General features: G+C 38.7%; 1 protein-coding gene across 5 annotated transcripts in view; it reads left to right on the top strand.

Annotated features, from left to right (window-relative positions):
• FOXJ3 (forkhead box J3) overlaps nt 1-20,614 on the top strand; it is an 83,240-nt gene that overhangs the window by 13,138 nt on the left and 49,488 nt on the right. For 4 of the 5 annotated variants that reach the window (XM_037500650.2, XM_037500652.2, XM_037500648.2 and 1 more), the window contains exon 2: nt 9,701-9,761. In XM_037500650.2, the coding sequence (XP_037356547.1) occupies nt 9,718-9,761 (44 nt within the window). In that variant the 5' untranslated portion in view covers nt 9,701-9,717. Of the gene's footprint in view, nt 1-4,009; nt 4,084-9,700; nt 9,762-20,614 lie in introns of those variants that run through there. The other variant, XM_037500654.2, reaches the window with a different exon arrangement.

The following is a 20,614-nucleotide window of genomic DNA, read 5'->3' as shown; positions in this document are numbered from 1 at the left end:
GTGGGAGATAGATTAATTTGACATGTACCCAGCCTACTGGGAGCCAGCAGTCCAATAATAGGGACAGATGTATACAGAAACAGTACACAAAGGTAATTTACTTTCTAAGGGGTTATGCCTTGATGCGAATAGCCTCCCAACTTTCTTTCCCCCTCTGAAAATGCTGTCAGTGGAATTTCCTTAATACGTTGCTTTAATTATGTCTGGATCTAGAACCCACAGTTGATTAATCTTGAATTAATCAAAACTATACTGTTTTTGTCCTGGCTCTTGATATCTCTAAAGTCCTCTTTTAAAAAAAAAAAAAATTATATCGCCCTGTAAAATATTCATCTCTCAAACAAGATTATAGGCATTTTGAATAGTGGAACTCTTGTCTATTTCTGTACAATGCTGGGAAGCTTAATAAGAGCTTGTGGAGAGACCTGGCCACATACGGCAAAGTAGCTGCCTACTTCCTTGCCAGAGTCAGAGCTTCTGCCAAATGTAAGTATCCCAGGTCTGAGTCTCTTCTCTACCTGAAAGCGTCCTTTAAAAAAAACCCTGTTTAAAAAACAAAACAAAACCCCAACCCTGTTTAGTGGTAAATCACAGGTAATAGACAGATACATGTTTTGATATTGCTGTCTTCCCATTATCATGTCCATGCAAACCACTAATTTCTGCTTGTTTTTAGACATGACCACCTCGGCACTTCAGGCAGCCATTCCTTTTTGAGCATAATTGGCAAGTGTTAGGAAATTGTTTTGCTATCCTTGTCTTAAACCAGGATAAATACCCTGAATTAAGCATCAGAATCAAGTGAGATACTTTTAAATAATAGACTCCCTAGGTTTTACCCTAGACTCTTAAATCAGGATTTCCAGAAATGGTATAGGAATGTTTATAAAATTGGTTTATAAAACCCTAAGAAAATTTTTAGACTGGCTTTAGGGGCCAGACGGGTAATTTAAAATTTGCTAAAAAAGCTCCAGCAGTAGAGACTATAGCTTCCCATTTTTTTATTCCTATGATAGTACATTTTTGTGTGTTCACTTTACTTTTCAAGGATATGGTAGAATCTCTTGCTTTGAATTACACCAGGAAAAGCACATGAATTAACGGCCCAAGATAGAGAGACAGGACAGAGAGAGGTGACATCTTGGTTTTTCTAAATATAACTGAGCTTACATTTAAAGCCTTTTCAGAATACCCCAGTCCTCTGAAAGCCTATTCTCTCTGGACGGTGAATACCTTGAAAAGGCTGAAGTGGAAGAGTTCAGTGTTTTTGAATTGAATAATCTTTTGCATTTTTCACATTTCATATATATGCAATAAAGGTGATTTAAACATACGAGATTTAGTTTCATATATTCTTGTCATATTTTCCATAAAAATAAATCTACAAATTGAGGAAAAGTTCTTTATCAGATCTCGTGATTTATTTTGAAACGGAAATTTTGGTTGTTGAGCAAAGTAGAGAGACTGAAGCTTCAGGATTATCCAGTGAGTTAATGACAGGCCCAGAAATAGAATCCTGTGTTATTTGCTTGGGTTATGATTTGGTTTGAAAAGGGTGGCCTGTGATCTGTTTACATAAATTGCAGGAAGTAAGGTTTGGGGTTTGGAAGAAGTTAAAGTTCTGTGATGTTTGGCCAAGAAGCCTCCCCTCCCCGACATTTATCACCTGCTTTATTGACACTAGTTCTAAACTATGGAGGATAAAGAGGCAATTTACTTCAATTCTTAAAATAGTCTTAAAAAGCTGAAACTGTTAATTGGCATGCCTTTTTTTTTTTTTAATCTGTTTGTATACAGCAAGAAATCGGGGTTCTGGTCATGTTTTAAGAGTATGGTCTAAATAGTTGATTTGTGTACAGTAGTGAAGTTTCCTGTAGAATTTTTTTCAGGGTATATACAATTTTTTTAAAAAAAGATTTATTTATTTATACAAGAACCGGGGTACAGGCCAGATGTGCGGGAGGGTGAGGGGATTCACCAGAGACAGAGCAGTTACAGAACAGGCAGACTGACGAAATACACTGCTGAGGGGAGCAGCGGGCGAGACAGGAGAAGTCCGCAGACAGAGGCTGCGGACAGCTTCATAGCGCGCTCAACTGCCTGCTCCACCAGGGGAGGCTCGTATATCTATAACTTTTTAATGAACCGTAAATGTATATTCTTTAAATGTGTTTAACCAGTAAACAGTATGGTTAGGAAATAATGGATGGCTCTTGACATTAAACTTTTCAACAAACCAATAATGTTTCACGGGATTGTAATTTTGAAAATGTTCTGGGTAGGACTGCATTTTGGAGATATCATTAATTTTATTCTTTCTTTTCTGCTCTACTTTGGGGGCTTGGGGTGGCTCCTGTGGCATTAGTGAATGAAGGAGCAGGAACTTAAGAACATTTGTGTGCGATGGTTCTAAACTTTTTAAAATTAAAAACAACTTTGTTGAGATAATTTACATACCATACATTTAGTTCACTTATTTTTTAAAGATTAATGTATTCATGCAAGAGCTGGGGTACAGGCCAGAGATGCTGGGGGTGAAGGATTCACCAGAGACAGAGTGGGGAACAGAACAGGCAGACTGACTTAAATACATTGCTGAGGGGAGCGGCGGGTGAGACAGGAGAGGTCTACTGCACCATGTGGGTTTCTCTCTGGCCGACCGGGGATTGAACTCATGCTGCAGATTGAGTCATAGTGCGGTGCTTAACCCCTGGTGCCACCAGGGAGGCCCCAGTTCACTTATTTAATGTGTAAAAATCAGTGTTGCTTGGTATATTCATAGGTTTGTGTAACTATCACTGCAATCTAATTTTAGAACAGTCTCCTCTCTTAAAAAAAAACCCCACACAGGTTAGCAGTTAATTTTGCCCTCTTCCCGAGATCTCCTAAAGAAAAACTAACTTAACCACTAATTCACAGTGTGTCAATAGCTGCTAACAAAAAATTGCCTGTTCTTGGGCATTTGATATAATTGGAGTCATATAATAATGGAATTTTGTGATTGCCTTTCACTTTTGATATTGTAGCAGGAACCATTCCTTTTTATTGCCAAATAATATTCCATCATGTAGACGAAACTTACCTTTATTCTTTATTCTTTCATTTATCAATTGATGAACTTTTGAATTGTTTCCATTTTTTTTCTGTTATGATTTAATGCTGTCATGAACATTGCTGGGTAGATATTTCTGTGTATGTATGTTTTCATTTCTGGGATACATACCCTACGAATAGAATGGCTACTTCCACATGGTAACTCTGTTTAACTTTCGACAAACTGCGAAACTCTTTTCTTTTTTTAAAGATTTATTTATTTATTTATTCATTTATTTATACATGCACTGGGTACAGTCAGAAGCACGGGAGGGTGAGAGAATTCACCAGAGCCAGAGTGGGAAACACACAGGCAGACTGATGAAATACCCTGCTGAGGGGAGCAGCGGGCGCGGCAGGAGAGGTCTGCGCGCCATGTGGGTGGGACCCTCACCATGTGGGACCCTTGATGGCAGCCGGGGATTGAACCGGCGCTGCAGAGGCTGTGGTCAGCTTCGCAACCCAGCGCTCAACCGCTGAGCTGCGCCACCAGGGAGGCCCGAAACTCTTTTCAATAGTGGCTACACTGTTTTACATTTCCACTAGCAGTGCATGAGATACTGATTCTCCACATCTTTGCAACACTTGTTATTATCTGTCTTTTTGATTATTGTTATCCTAGTGGGTATAAAGTGTTATCTTTATAACACTAAACCCTAGTGGGTTTAGAAGTGTTATCTTCTTGTGGTTTTGATTCGTGTTTTCCTAATGACTACTGGTACTTAATGTCTTTTCATGTGCTTTTTGGACATTGTGTATATTTGTTGAAATGTCTATTCCAGATCTTTGCCCTGACTTTTTTTCTTTTTACAGTGAAATGCACCATCCCTGAGCTATACCCCTGAATCTTTGCCCATTTTTAAATTGGGTTGTAAGAGTTTTTTAAAATATATTCTGGGTACTTGCTCTTGTAACTGCAGATTGGTCCTAAATTACTTTGCTTGGAGGTAGAGAGAAGTGATGAATACAAAAACTATAGTAAAACAATAGGTGAGTTTTTAGTCAGTTCTTATTTTGGTTAACTTTTCTAACTATACTGGATTATTCATTCATTGAAAAATGTGAGTGCTGACTGTATACCAGGTTTTGGGGATATGCTAAATGAAACAGGTAAAAATTCTTGCTCTTGTGGGCATGCTTTCTAGCGGGAAAGAAGTAGAATAAGTCATATCAGGGTCACAGGAGTTGTGAGGAATAAAGCAGTGAAATGAAGACAGTGTGATGAATCAACAACTTTTTCTCCTGTGTTTAACTTATTTATTTTTAAAAAATATTTATATATGCATGCAAGAGCTGGGGTGCAGGCCAGAGATGCGAGGGGTGAGAGGATTCACCCGAGAGAAAGTGGGGAGCCGAACAGGTGGACTGACTGAAATACACTCTTGAGGTTAGCAGCTGGCCAGACAGGAGGTGTCTGCTGTTCCATGTGGGTCACCTCCCTGGCCAGGATCGACCTGGGGCTGCAGTGGCTGGTGATAGCTTCATAGTGCTGAGACTTAACCCCTTGCGCCACCAAGGGAGGCCCTTATTATTTTTGACCTTATTATTGGTTGCTTTCCCTTTTTTTTTCTTTTTTTTTTTTTTACAATTTATGGCTAAACTTTTATTTTCCTTTCCCTTTCGCTAATTCTTTATCCCCTTGCAGTCTAATTTTTGCTCTCACTAGTCCATGAAACCCACTCTTGATAGTATTCTATTAAAAGCCATTATCCTTATGTTTATGTCCATCTTGATTTTTGTGTAACACAATTGCCTTTTTCCTCCTTAAATTACTTGCTGATATCTTTAGTACAAATTTCTCAAGGTGGTTAGTTTGTGGTAACTAGTTCCTCTTCTCTTAATCATCATAGTTCTTCATAGTTAAGTTTTTGACTTCTCTTCTCCTTATACTACTGTGGTGAATTGATCATTTTCACACGATTTTAATTATTGAGAGTATATGAGTCTGAAATCTTAGCTCATGCAGCACCATTGCCTTCAGGTTTAGCTAGTGGAGCTGGGATGAACAGCTGATTGCTACTCCCTCTGCAGGATATTTTTCCCATTACACCCTCCACTGGTAGGTTTTTATTAAGGCTCATGACTCCCTTACTGATTTGATTATCAGTGATTTATGGTATAACAATTCAAAATGCTCAGGTTCTTAGTCAAGTAAACTGAATCAAAGTTCTTTCATGACCGCTAGTGAATTTAATGGCTTGAAGCCTTTTGAAAGATAGGGCTAAGTTCAGTAACAAAAAGGGCAGCATTCTCTTTGTCTAGTACTATAACATTTATTTTTCAACAAACTTCTAATTCTTCTGTCCGATATGCTGGTGCTTTCATTCAGTCTCCTGTCACAGGGGTAACTGATCTTTGAATTTTCCCTTTTGTTTAGGGGAACAAATTTAGCATTGGAGTTAACGGTTTACCCAAGGTCACATGGTGACTGCCAGAGTTGAGATTTCAACCTAGATCTTGACTCTGGGTGCTGAATGTTGTAAGTTCTTTGTAAACTATAAAACATTCTATCTCTGGGTGGGATAGAGGAGAAACGAGAGTTCGTTTGGGAGTTATTTGGGAGCTTTTCCAAACACTTTAGCCCCATTTCACTGCCTGCTCCCAAGTAATGCATTATTATGCAAGTATTAGTTTGTTAAACCTCTGACCCTAAATGTGAATAGTGCTCTGACCCTAAATGTGAATAAATACTTGAAGAAGGTTTAAATTAAAAGGAATTCCATATTCTTCTCTTGGTGCTGGGATATAATACTGTAGCTGTATAGGACCACACAAATCAGTGAAATGAATGGTTCTTACTTGTCATTCTTGTTTTGTCATTCTACTTACTTTCTGGCATGTTGATTTTCAAAGGAATTGGAAAATATTACTAGATGGAGGGGGTACCAACCAAAACTATATGATTTACGGATGTAATTGAATGAGTTAATATACAATTGTTCACCTGTAGTTGGCTTCAGAGTTGTGAGTTTGTAATTTGGAGGACATGTTCAGATTTTCCTAACTTTATCATGAACTTAACTTTCTTTTGTGAGATTTCCATGTTACAGGTCATTTGCCTTGGCAGGGAGAGGATTGGCATATGTTTATTCTTTCATTTAACCAGTCTAGGGTTCAGGACACCACTTAGGGACAGTAAACTAGATAAAAAGTGGAGAAAACTGAAACTCTAGGGCATTGAGGCTAGAGCAGACTGGAAAGATATCTAGAAGCTAAAATTGGTAATTAAGTGGGAACTGATCAGGGGTCCTACTTTGTTAATGTTTGGGGGACATAGTATATAAGGTCAGTATATAAGATCCTTTCTCTTGCCTGAGTTCTGAATAGATTTGAAAGCTAAAACAGGAACTAACATAAAAAAGATATTACCAGTTTAAAAATAAGTTTTTCTTATTGAGATACAAAGTCACATATAAAGTTCACTATTTTAAGGTATATAATTAGCTGGCTTTATACTAAAGATTTTTATTCATGAGGTGGTGCATAATTATCCCTGCTATCTTATCAGAACTTCTTCATCACTCCAGGGAAAAAGAAAACTGTTAGCAGTCACTATCTGCCTCCCCTCCCCCATCTCCCTTTTCCCCATCTCCTTGTAATATTTGATCTGTTTTCCATCTTTAGAATTTGCCTGTTCTGTACATTTCATATAAGTGGAATCATATAATATGTGACCTTTTGTGTCTAACTTTCACATAGCAAAGTTCATTCATGCAGTAGCATATAATAGTACTTCAATCCTTTTTATGACTGGATAATAGTGCATGTATAGTTTTGTTATGTGGATATTGTATAGCTATGCCACATTTTGTTATCTACCTGTTGACAGACGTTTGGTTTATTTCCATTCTTTGGCTATGATGAATAATACTGCTGTGAACATTTACATGTAAGTTTTTGTGTGAGTTTAAGTTCCAGACTCTCTTGGGCATATATTTATATGTATATACACATGTATGTGTCCTCAAGAGACCTTTACACACACACATTCTCCCCCCTCCCCATGCAAATTTATCTGGGAGTAGAATTACTGGGTACTGAGTCATAGGGGTAACTTTTGGAGGACTTTGGTTGTTGATACATTGTAGAATATTGTAGAATGTATCTCAGGTTTAAGAGCCAAATAGGCAGGTTAGCTCTATCTTCTCTTGTCTCCTCACATCTAATCTAGTCCATGGGACTGCCCACCTAATGTCTACATTGTTAGGGATGGTAGAGCAGATGCATCCAGACCACTACCTTGTGGAATGGTAGATGTAGAGTCCTGAAGTTAGCTCTACTCACTAAAAAAGTTAAATATTCTTTGGTGAGAAGTGGATTAAGAGCCTGGCAGTGTTTACAGAAGTCATTCCTCATATAAATTAAGAATTGGAAAGAAATGTTCTGCTATAACAGAAGAAAGGTTAACTTAAACTAGATATCTGAAAACCATTCTAAGATGAAAGGGCTGTGACATTTTATTAAGATAGGAAGCATTACATAAAGATGATGAATTCAGTTTTGAACATGATAGATTTGGGATTTCCAGCAGAGAATGTTAGATATATATGTTTGGGGGTCAAGAGATTGACCCCTGCTAGCGGTAAAGATTTTGGATTTGTCTGCATACAGGTAATTAAAATATTGGAGTAGGTAAATCACCTATAATGATTATGAAGTGTCTAGTAATCTGGTCTTTGATTCTGCTAACTGATGTTGTGGCTGTGTTTTACTCTGAGTCACTTATTTCCTTCCGGGCTTTGTGATTTTTTGATTGTGAATTCATTTATTTTGGCACCTTATTTGTGACAGTTCTTCTTAGCCTAGGAAAATGGTAGATTCCCCAGAGAGGATGGCATTTGCTTCTGTCAAGTTGGGTGGGAGGACACGAATTACCCCTAACAAAATTCTAAGTATGAAGCTTTTAAAACTATAGTCTAGGGCCTCCCTGGTGGCACAAGGGGTTAAGTCTTAGCACTATGAAGCTATCCACAGCCACTGTAGCACCAGTTCAGTCCTTGGCCAGGGAGCTACCCACACGGTGCAGCAGACCTCTCTTGTCTTGCCTGCTTCTTCCCTCAGCAGTGTATTTTAGTCAGTCTGCATGTTCTGCTCCCCATTCTGTCTCTGGTGAATCCGCTCACACCCCCCCCCCCGCAATCTGGCTTCACCCCAGTTCTTGTATGCATAAATAAATAAATCTTAAAAAAAAACCCTGTAGTCTAGGTGAGGATCTTATGGTTGTGACTTGTCACTTGAGATACTGCGCACTGCTATCACATTCCCTTGCCCCCTCACCAGCACACAGTGCTAAGGTTAAGGAGCATTTTTCCTTGCAGTTCTGTTGGGTAACAACTGGACTTTGCCTCTTATACCATGGTCCCCATAGGCCTTGGAATTGCCAGCTGAAATTCATAGTATTTGGCAAAATGCCTGGGTTTGAGTGAAAGCAGATTTCAGTGTTCTGTGTAATTTTCTGGTTTCCCTCTTTTACTTAGTTTTTGGCACACCCCATATTTGTTTTCAGGTTATTGATTAACTTACAAAGATTTAAAAATGTTTTATCTGGTATTTTAGTTACTTTTAGTTGGCATGTTGATCAAGCTATCTGTTCTGTCATACTGACAGAAATGGAAGTATCGTCTCTTTTCAGTACATGCTTGGACTGTTTGATGCAGAGAATTCTGTCAGCCTCTGAATCAAAGGTTATAAACTTAAGATAAAATGTAATATTTTGTTTGGGCCACATAGTATTTAGAAAATAAAATTCAGATTTGAAATAAAAATTTTGATAGCTTGTTTTTGAAAAATTAGGAGTTTTTACAGTACTGGGATTGCAGTCTTGCTTAGCAATAGTTGAAAAGAACTGGGAATAGGAGCTGATTCCTTCAGAATGAATTTATCTTTTTTATTTTCTCACAGTCTCCACCACCCATTCAATGTATGCATTTACATACACTAAATCTCATTCCAGCTTCTCTCATTACATTACTTACAGAGATTTGTGTATCATCCTTGCGACACTAATATTTTTTCATTGATTTATGTAATTCTAACACAAACCTGCAATTTATCTCTGATGAATCGTCATTCCCAAGTTATAGATGAATAAACAGGTTCAGTGAGGTTATACTCGTTGATCAAGGTCTCATAGTGTCACAGCTAGAATTTGACCCTAGAAGTATCTTATTTAAAGCTCCGTCTCTGCTGTTCCTTTTTTTCAGCAGGGGAGTATGCTTTAAATTGAGTATATGGGAACATAGTTATGTGGGGGTAGAAACCTGCTTGCTTAGCGCAAAGGCTACCTGTGGGGAACGCCTGGGGTTCTACTAAACAGTTTGGACAGTGTATAACATCAGCATAACCATGTTAAATTTTATGAATTTTCAGCTCATTTTTATGTTGCAGTTAGTGTGTGCTTTTTTTCTCTTATGCTTTCTGTGTTGTTGGTCTTCCTCAGTATGTAAGCCCTTTTAATAGCATTTTGATTCATGTGGGTATGTGTTTATATAATGGTGAATTTTTTAACCTGTTTCTCTTTTCGGAGTGTTTTAATTAGAACTGTGGCATGGTATATAGTTTGATTTACCTTGGAGCATCTGATAATTAACTCTTCTTTGCTTTTCAGATTCTCTTTGTGGCCAGATGGGTTTGTATGGACAGGCTTGTCCATCTGTAACTTCATTAAGGTGAGCATTTTTCTCTTTATTGGAAAATTGTAACATTTTAAAGATCATATTGGTCAAGTAATAGTAGGATGAATTTCAAGGTGAGGTTCAGAATGAAATACTGTATATATATATATATTTTTTCAAATAGTGCTATTTGTTGGGGTTGGGAGATGTTTTTGTTTACAGAGATATTTGTGGTAATGGGATTTGGATCTTAGTTTTTTACTTACATATGTTCTTGTATATGAAATCATGCAATTGCATTTTTTTCATTCCTTTTTAAAAACCAATATGCTTTTAATGTATTTTAAATAGAATAAGACTAGATGTAACCTCTTTCTAAAGGATAATATAAGCATAATTCCTAGATTACCCTCATTTATTTAGAAAGTAGAACTAATTTGTTGTATAGTCCACTTGATTTAGTTGTATTTGAAATTGCTAAATCCTGTCTACAAATAAAATTTTGATGTGAGGTCCAGTGAATAAAAGATAAATATGGGACTTTTGTCGTTACTTAGGGTTCCATGTTCTACCCTCACAGTTGCCCCTGAGGGATTGCTGCAGTTCCCACAGCACAGTTTGGGAAAAAAAAAAAATCTGTTAATTGAAATCTTTCATACTAGAATAGTAAATATTGATGGAAGCATCTATCATTTATATGTGGTGTTGCACCTAGTTATATAATTGTGTTGCACCTGGGTGTGTCATTTATTCACTCAGCATACTGAGTACCTGATCTGTTGTTGGGCATTATTTGAAATGCTGGGTTATAGCAGTGAGCACAGCTGATCAAAATACAGTAATCGTTGGGCTTGTGTTCTGGTGAAAAGATAGTTAATATACAAGATAATGAACAAATCTCTGTTAATGACAGTGATAGGGCTAAGGTGGAAAATAGAGAAAGAGGACAGGAAAAATCGGGGCATGTGTTATTTTAGGTAAGTAGCGAGGGAAAACTTTACTGAAAAGGTGACAGCTGAAAGAAGACCTGAAAGAAGGATGGGATGAGACATATATTTTAGGTATATGGAAGATGAGCATTCCAGGCAGAGGGAGTCCAGGAAGTACCACAGCAACAGAATGCCTTGTATTTTGGTGGAAGGCACTACATACCTGGTGCTGGTGTCTGAGCTCAGGAAAGGAATCCCATGGGTTTGAGACCCAGACCTCAAGGGAAGAGTGCTTGTCTGGTGCTGGAACCTCTGGGGTATGATGAAGGTGTTTCTACAGTGTTGGAAAAACTGCAAATTGGATTCAGTTATTGCTACAGAAAGCACTACTGCTATAGGCATAAAGGGGCTTTGCTGGGACAAAGAAAAGTACACAGGTATCTCCTTCCACCTTTAGTTGTGCAGTTCATCTTTGGTGCCCCTTCTTATCAGAACCTTACAGGAAATAAGCTGTCAAAGCAGAATTGTAGGGGCCTCCCTGGTGGCACAAGGGGTTAAGCACCGCACTGTTTTTGCAACAAGCATGTATTCTACTAAAATTACATGAACAATAGCTGTATACCAGATCTGAGAAAACTCTTTTCATACCATATTTTTTTTTTTTAAGATTTATTTATTTATTTATTTATTTATTTATTTATTTATTTATTTATTTATTTATACAAGCACTGGGTACAGTCAGAAGTGCGGGAGGGCGAGAGAATTCACCAGAGCCAAAGCAGGTAGCAGAACAGGCAGAAGGACTGAAGTACACCGCCGAGGGGAGCAGCAGGCAGCAGGAGAGGTCTGTGCGCCATGTGGGACCCTCACCCGGTGGCCGGGGATCAAACCAGCGCCGCAGAGGCTGCAGGCAGCTTCGCAACACAGCGCTCAACCGCTGTGCCACTGGGGAGGCCCCATACCATATTTCTTAGAAGTATGCGAGAACAAATTATCAAGCTATTGCCCCTCATCTCCAATCCCCCATCCCTGCTTCCCATTCTGGCTTAATGATGCTGGAACTGAGATTCTGCAAACTACATTTCTGCTTTTTTCTTTTTTTAAAGATTTATTTATTTATGCATACAAGAGCCAGGGTACAGGCCAGAGATGCGGGGGGTGAGAGGATTCACCAGAGACAGAGTGGGGAACAGAACAGGCAGACTGACTAAAACACACTGCTGAGGGGAGCAGCGGGCGAGACAGGAGAGGTCTGCTGCACCATGAGGATAGCTCCCTGGCCAGCCGGGGATCGAACTTGTGCTGCAGAGGCTGCGGATAGCTTCACAGTGCTGTGCTTAACTCCTTGCGCCACCAGGGAGGCCCGATACAGTTCCTATCAAACAATAAAATTCTGAAATTTTAGCACAGTCTGTTTGGTTTCTTGAGTTCGTATAATATCGATTCAGCCTGAGGTGTACTTGTGTTTTACCTCCAAGTACGGATTTAGTAAAGAGCAGAAGTATACTGAAAGAAAGCAAAAACATGAACTTTAAGTAAACACATAAATGCATATAATGTACTTTCACATACTGTAGCAATAGACTATTTTTGTAACTTGGTTTGTACACAGCAAAAAAATTTGATGTAGGGCCTCCCTGGTGGCACAGTGGATTGAGCGCTGTGCTGTGAAGCTGTCCGCAGCCTCTGCAGCGCGGGTTCGATTCCCAGCTGGCCAGGGAGATTCCCACATGGCGCAGCAGACCACTCCTGTCTCGCCCGCTGCTCCCCTCAGCAGTGTATTTTAGTCAGTCTGCCTGTTCTGCTCCCGACTCTTTCTCTGGTGAATCCTCTCACCCTCCCACGCCTCTGGCCTGTACCTCAGCTCTTGTATGAATGAATAAATCCTTAAAAAAAAATTCGGTGTTTCTTTGGACTTGTTAAAATGGGCCTGGATATGTTTCTGAACTTTATGGTTCATACCTGTATATAACCTGGGACTGTATACTACTGTGGAGTTATCCAGTAGTATTCTAAGTAGTTTCTGGTACATTCACTACCTTTTACCTGAGATCTCCTCCTCCTCTTATCTTTTTCTTTACCTCCCTTGGTGCTTGTTTCTCTTTTTGTTATGATTCTCTTTTAAATATGTCTTTTATTTTTGATCTAGTGTATCTGTTTAGGATGTGCTGAGAAACACATAAGGATACTTTAGCACCAGAGAAGCTCATGTGTTAGTCTCAGATGAATTTCCTGTCCATGTGTTTCCTCATTCTCATTTTCCTTCTCTTGATATTGATGATCTTGCTATTTAGAGTGACCAGAGGAGGGTAGATTTATTTTAAGACTTCTTACTGCCTTGTAGTAGCAGCTTGACATTGATAAAGTAGCTCTGGTAGCTTTAGAATGAGGAAGGCACAAGTTCAAATCTCTGCAACTTACTAGCTGTGAGATATTAGGCAAGTTATTTCATTTCCCCTAATACTTCTGTACTATGGTTGTTAATACTTACCTCACTGATGTGTTAGGATTTATGGCATTACATATCTAGTAAGGTACCTGACAACCCCCCCCCCACTTTTGTCTTCAATAGTAGTAGACAAAGGAATCATTCTCTTTAGAATAAGGAGGGAATGAAACAGATTTGTATGCTTCACTGTCAGCTCAAGAACATGTGGTATAAGAGCATTTTTCCCCCCCTTTCTATTTCCCCTTCAACCTAAATTCTTAGAATTTAGAGTATCTACTAACAGTGTTCGGATTTAGATTAAGGATGGCCTTTAGATTAAGGATGTTGCTGACATTTTAATATTATATGTTTGTTTACTCCACACAGTGGCAGAAATATCTTTGCATTATCTTGCCATAGTTTATTATGGTTATCTTTATCAAACTTTTTTTCAATTGATAAAGTCTTTTATATGTTTAGATATGGCATGGTCTAGTTAAATGGAAATAGAATATGAAAAATAATGACAAATCCTTTTCTTTTTCATCATTTCAGAAACATTTTCTAAAATGTATTTTGAACTTTTCTGGCTTATCTTCCAAAGCTTAACTGTCTGATGTGGTAGCCACTAGCTTCATGTGGCTATTTTAATGAAAAGTTCAGTTTCTTAGTCACACTAGCCACATACCAAGTACTCCATAGTCACACATGTCTAGTAACGGCCACATTGGAAAACACAGAAATATTTTCGTTGTTGCAGAAAGCCTATTGGATGTGCTTGTCTAGATCATCCTAAACATACTTTCATATTTGATATAAGATGATGTAATGCTGCATTGTCTCCATATTTAAATATCAGGTATTGAAGAATACCCTTTACTATTAATTGACTTGACAAATTATAAAATTGCATTGTGACTAAATATTGAAACTTGAATAACTAGCATTTAGGGTGTAGTACTGATGGCTTACTTGAGAATCTGAGGGATCGGTACTATGGATAGGTCTCTCTCTATTGAAGATTATGTTGCTCGGTGCAGATTTTAAGAATAGAACCCATTTCTTCACAGTTTATCTTAACATTCTCTTCTCCACCTCCCACATGTGTTTGGAACTTACAGAGTAGTATACTAACTGTAAAAAAGTACAATTCACAGAGTTTATGGGAGAGTGAGATTAATTGAGGAAACTATTTAATATCTTATAGGTATATCTTTCCACAGATACTTTAGGAAATAAAAAAACCAAAAGGAGAAACCCATGTAATATGAGAGTAGCTCTAAAGGAGAAGACATATATATATATATATTTTTTTTTTTTTTAAAGATGTATTTATTTTTATTTATACAAGCACTGGGTACAGTCAGAAGCGCGGGAAAGTGAGAGAATTCACCAGAACCAGAGCGGGGAGTAGAGCAGACAGAAGGACCGAAGTACACTGCTGAGGGGAGCAGTGGGCGGCAGGAGAGGTCTGCGCGCCATGTGGGACCCTCCTCCGGTGGCCGGGGAGCAGCCGGGGATCAAACTGGCGCTGCAGACGCTGCAGGCAGCTTCGCAACCCAGCGCTCAACCGCTGCGCCACCGGTGAGGCCCAAGCCATATAAATTTTATAGTTTTACCTTTTGCATATGGCACAAAAGGTAGTTTTGGTTTTTGTTTTTCCATTTTTGTGTATAATCTGAGTTGGTAAGTGAGGGTCATAGTTAACTTTTTTTCCCCCATGCAAATAACCATGTTTTCAGTATTATTTTTTGAAAAGTCTTCTTTCTCCATTATTTTGTCTTGGCACTTTTATCAAAAATCAATTGGTCATATATGTGTGGGGGTCTAGTTTTGGACTCTTCCTTTGATTTATGTCCACACTTGCATGAGAACCTATCTTGATTATTGTAGTTTTGTTTTTTTTTTTTTAAATTTTTAGCTTTTTCCATTTTTAAATTTGTTGAGGTAATGTTGATTTACAACACAGTGTATGTTTCAGCGGTATGGTTTCAGACCCCTGCAAACTACGTTCTCATACTGTGTCCACCACCAAAAATCTTCCACCATGGTCCATTAAAGTCCTCTCCCCCTTTTATTGTTAGTGTTATAGTAAGTCTTGAAATGTGGTAATTTAAGGACTTCATGCATTTCATGTTGGAAAAAACCTGGTACCTCATATCTGCTTAGTAGTCCCCTCAGCATTGTATTTCTGTCGTCTGCCTGTTCTGCTCCCTGCTCTGTCTCTGGTGGGTCCTCTCACCCTCCTGCGCCTCTGGCCTGTACCCCACCTCTTGTATAAAATAAATAAATCTTTAAAAAAATAAAATTAAAAACTTAACATATTTATAAATTATCAAATAAACGATTAGAAGATGGTTAATAACTATAGAAGATGGGCAGTAACTATGATTCCCTTGAGTATATGGGAGAAAATGGGAAATTATTTTTTTATTTAAAGATGTATTTCATTTATGCATACAAGAGCTGGGGTGCAGGCCAGAGGTTGGGGGGCATTGAGAGGATTCACCAGAGAGAGTGGGGAGCAGAACAGGCAGATCTGAAATACACTGCTGAGGGGAGCAGTGCGCGAGGCGGGAGAGGTCTGCTGCACCATGTAGGTTGCTCCCTGGCCACTGGGGATTGAACTCATGCTGCAGTGGCTAGTGATAGCTTGATAGTGCTGTCTTTAACCCCTGCGCCACCAGGGAGGCCCTAGAGATGTCTTTAGTAGTAGTTAGACAAATAAAAAGTGCAGGCGAGTTTGCAGTTCAGGGTTCAACTGGTCACTTCTGAATTGTTTTTGCAAAAATATTAGGAACCCAGATTCCTTGTTTCTATTCCTATTTTCTTTGACTTTCATTCTCAGAAATCACTTTATGATCCAAGATGCCTGCTCTAGCTCCAGATAGCAGGAAGGGCAAAGGGTGCAGTGCTATCTGAAATAAAATTGGGGTTATATTCTTAAGGAAGAAGGTAAAAACAGATATTAGGTAGCAGTTAGTAGTCTCTGCCATAGCCCCTGCTTCTGATTGCTTTGGGTGCTGAGATACTGTAACCTGAGTTATATATAATATAAATACATATATGAATATGTATTAACCCCTGGAAATGTACATAATTAGAATACTTTCCCATGTTTTCTGGGTCTTGGGGTGAAATGCCAAGTGCCAGGAATGAAGAGGGAGGACTCCGGAATATCTTGATCATAACTTCATTATCCTTATTATTTTCCTTATTGTCCTACTTCCATTTAAGGAGCCACAGTATCATTATTCATTTCCCCCCTTTTTGATACTTGAAACTTGAAAACTTTCTGAGTAAGCCTTGCCTACTGCTCGGTAGTTAGGGAAGTTACAAAGGGAAACCAAGCAATGTCCTAAAGTAGCTAAAAAGCATATTTTGGATTTTCTCAGTGGCAGTGTTTTATAAAGTGGTAATAGAATCCTCTCACTACCCCCATGTTATGACTTTGTGTTAAGTCATTTTTGTTAATGCATTTTACCTTTAGTTTTAATGCATTTTGTGCCCCCTGGAACTTACTTTTAATTAACAAGTACCATCATAGATTTAAGAAATATGAGGCATAAGTTTTCCGTGCCTTCCTTTCTCCCACAAATAACATTATCTTTTTATCTTTGCTTTCATCATCCTGTTTTCTCTGCTATTCCAATAGAACTGTCTCTATATGGATTCTGTAGTGCTTGTCAGTCTGTGCTCCTTGAGTCATCCTTTTTTCCAGTAATTAAAGGACTAAAGGATCCTGTGCTATCCTTACCTGTTGCTATTGAGTCTTCTCTTAGTCAACTCTTTTTAGCTTTTCAATGTGTATGGTCTTTCTTGTTTGGGGAGATGCACGCTGATACCTTTTTTGGGTAGTCATTATTTTAAATTTATTGACCACCATTTACTCACTGTGTTCTGAGGCATTAGGAAGAGAGGAAAAAAACAAAAGTTCCTTCATTGAAGGAATTCGTGGTCTCATGGAAGGGAGAAAAAGATAATTATAATTCTTTGTGGATTTATGGTAGAGATATTTATATTTTATGGTGGAAGCAGGATCTAGTTCAGTTTAGGAGATGGAAACTGGAAAGAATGGTTTGACCAGGCTTTCTGGAGGGATAGATGTTTGGTGTAAATCTTGGAATAAAAGTAGAAGCCAACTGGGCAGAGTATTTCTTATCAAAACACTGTGTGATTTGTTTAGCTAATATATAGTTGGCATGGTGTTAGGTAGCACCTGAACTATTAGTGCATGATTACTATCCTCAGTGTGGGAGTGGGGGTTTGGGATGGGTGGGGAAAGGGGTAGACGGTGGAATGAGAGAGAGTGAAGGTAGAAAGCTTAAGCATATGAAGCAATTATATGTATGAAACCACATAGTAAATGGCAAAGTGAGTTATAATTGTATTAGGAATTACTGATTAATGAAAGATTAGTGAAAGCTAAAAGTAGTTGAAAATGAGTTTAGATTGAGTACCGTAGGAGAAAGGCAACTATTGAAGGTTTCAGGGTACAATGGTAAGAAAACGTTGCTGACAGATTTCTCTTGGAGTGTGTGCATGGACTCTGGAGGTGCTTAGTCTGTCTAGGAGGCTGGCTAGGAACCTTTTGGTATTAGGTGAGGTAATGAGGGCCTGGCATTTCTTAACCAGATTTCCATAACCAGATTCCTCAGAGACTTCCAGACTTCCAGACTTAAATTTGTCACATCTGTTCTCTAATACAAGTGGACTCCTATCATCACCATTCCACTTACAGATTTCATTCTAAAGTTAATGATGATATGGCTAAATCTAATGGTCATTTTTTATGTGTTCTCAGTGCTTAGTGGAGGACTTCAGTGGCCAGTCTAAGTACCAACAATGGAGACATATTTTATCTCACTAAGAAGAATATATAAAATTTAATAACTTGCAAAACAAACAAAATCCAAACCCACAGAAGCCCCACTTTTTCAAAATTTAAATTGAAGGGAGATGTTTTATAGTGTACTTCAAACCTGCTTTAGCAGAACTGGTGAAAATACATGTAACAATGGAATAATTCTTACCCATGATGTCTTTGATGATTTGGAACCATTTTCTTCCCAATCTGTTTGAATCTTAACTTTCTTTTAGTCTTAGCTGAAATTCTTGCTTTTGTCTCTTAAGGCTGAAGTCTATGTTGTCCTCTTCCTTTTCTGAGCCTTTACAGCATCCAGAGCTCAGCTTTGCACTCTTACTGAGTTGTGTTGGACTTTCCTAAATGGAGCATCAGTTCTTGGAGGACAGGAATTTTATCATTGTTTGTGTGCATGTGTGTATAAAATCTTGCTCTGTTATAACCATGCACGTACGTGTAATTATAGATTCTTATTAAATTTTTAACGCATACTAAATACCAACTTAACTGTGTGTTTATATTAACTGAGACTCATTAAGTCTCAAACAGTGGCATTGGTGGAAGGAAACAAGTTAAAGATGGTTCTACATAGGATGCATCTGCAATATCAATTACATTTCAATTCGGCACATGCTTTTATGTTAAATTTGTAAGTGTATAGGACTGACTGGTTTGGGAATGTGAACAAAATCAAGCTACTCAGATTTGATTGAGGATGATAGCATGGTATAATAATAGCCAACATTTATTGAATGAAATTTGAATAATAGCAGTACAACTACCATTATCATTACTACCATCACTAGTAGCTAATGTTTGTTGAATACATATTATTTGCCTGCCACTGTTTTGAGTACTTTCCATTAGTAAGGTTGGTCCTATTATTAGTCCTTACTTTGCAAATGAGATATGGTAAAAAAAAAACTACTGGACTGGGCATCAGGAAATCTAGACTTTGACTTTAGTTCTGCTGCTAACTACCCTGTGAGAATTTTGGCAAGTCTTTAACTTCAGTAGTCCATAGTTTTTCATCTTCAGGTTGAAGGGATTAGTCTATAATCTCTCAGGTACTTGCTCATTCTGTTGACATGTGTGATCTCTAAATTACATTGTCTTCCTTCTTATAATTTATTTCTTATAATTTATTTCATGCTGGGAACAAGCATTTCTAACTGAGATTGTGAGCAGTATGACAAGTTGTTTATATCTGTAAGGTGTTATGCAGAGGAATTTGGTTTCAGAGGAATGCATATAATAGAGATGGAGGGAATTTGAGAAAATGAGAAAGATAAAATTGTGGGTAAAAATAACTAAAAAAGAAGATAATAGGACTACTGGCAATGCAGGTAGAATCCTCATGACTGTCTCTTGATTTATAATTGCTGTTGCTAATCTGGTTTACTTTACAGTGGATTGGTACCATTCCAAGATACACTTGGAGTAATAGTATTAACTAACACTGAGTGTTTGTTCTGTGTTATGCTATCACATTTAATTCTCAAAGTAATAAATTAACTTTAGATACCATTATTGTTTCATTTTACAGAAGAGAAAGCTGGGATTTAGAGACATTAATTAACATTTTCATAGTCCACTGCTAGTAAATGGTAAAATAAGTATTTGAACTCTGGTCTGCTTAACTTGAGATTCTGTGTTCTTCATCACCTAGAAGTTCAGCTTTTTTTTTTTTCCAAAGTTTTATTTATTATTTATACAAGCAATGGGTACAGTCAGAAGCGCGGGAGGGTGAGAGAATTCACCAGAGCCAGAGCAGGGAGCAGAACAGGCAGAAGGACCAAAGTACACCTGAGGGGAGCAGCGGGCGGCAGGAGAGGTCTGCGCACCATGTGGGATCCTCGCCTGGCGGCCAGGGATCGAACCGGTGCTGCAGAGGCTGTGGGCAGCTTCGCAACCCAGCACGCAACCCAGCACTCAATTGCTGAGCCACCAGGGAGGCCCTCAGCTTTTTTTTTTTTTTTTTTTTGAGATTATTTATTTATGGAAACAAGAACTGGGTTACAGAGACAGAGTGGGGAACAGAACAGGCAACCTGACTGAAATATACTGCTCAATGGAGCAGTGGGCAAGACAGGAGAGGTCTGCTGTGCCATATGGGTCAGCCCCCTGGCAGGCCAGGTTTTGAACTTGTGCTGCAGAGGCTGAGGATAGTTTCACAGTGCGGTGCTTAACCGCTTGCTCCACCAGGGAGGCCCTAGAAGCTCAGCTCTTAAGCACATATTCCAGGTTTCTTTTTGCATACAGCCATTTGAGCTAAGGAACCTGTGTAAGATTTTAGAGATTTTAGCCACAGATTTTTCCTTTCAACTAAGGTACTTTAAAATTTTTCATTTTTAAAAAAGATTTATTTATGCATACAAGAACTGGGGTACAGGCCAGAGGCGCTAAGGGGAGCAGCAGGCAAGATAGGAGAGGTCTGCTGCGCCATGTGGGCTGCTCCCTGGCCTGCTGGGGATCGAATTTGTGCTGCAGAGGCTGTGGATTGCTTCATAGGTTGCATCTTAACCCCTTGTGCCACCAGGGAGGCCCTAAATTTCTCATTTTGTGACCCACATGGCACAGCAGACCTCTCCTGTCTTGCCCACTGCTCCCCACAGCCGTGTATTTCAGTCAGTCCTCCTGTTCTGCTCCCCACTCTGTTCTCTGGTGAATCCTCTCATCTCCCCGC

This window comes from Talpa occidentalis, unplaced genomic scaffold (assembly GCF_014898055.3).
Source record: "Talpa occidentalis isolate TD23 unplaced genomic scaffold, MPIMG_talOcc4v2.1 talOcc4.9, whole genome shotgun sequence".
NCBI classification, from domain to species: Eukaryota; Metazoa; Chordata; class Mammalia; order Eulipotyphla; family Talpidae; genus Talpa; species Talpa occidentalis.
Note: the sequence above shows the minus strand (reverse complement) of the source record. Positions and strands in the feature narration are given on the sequence as shown.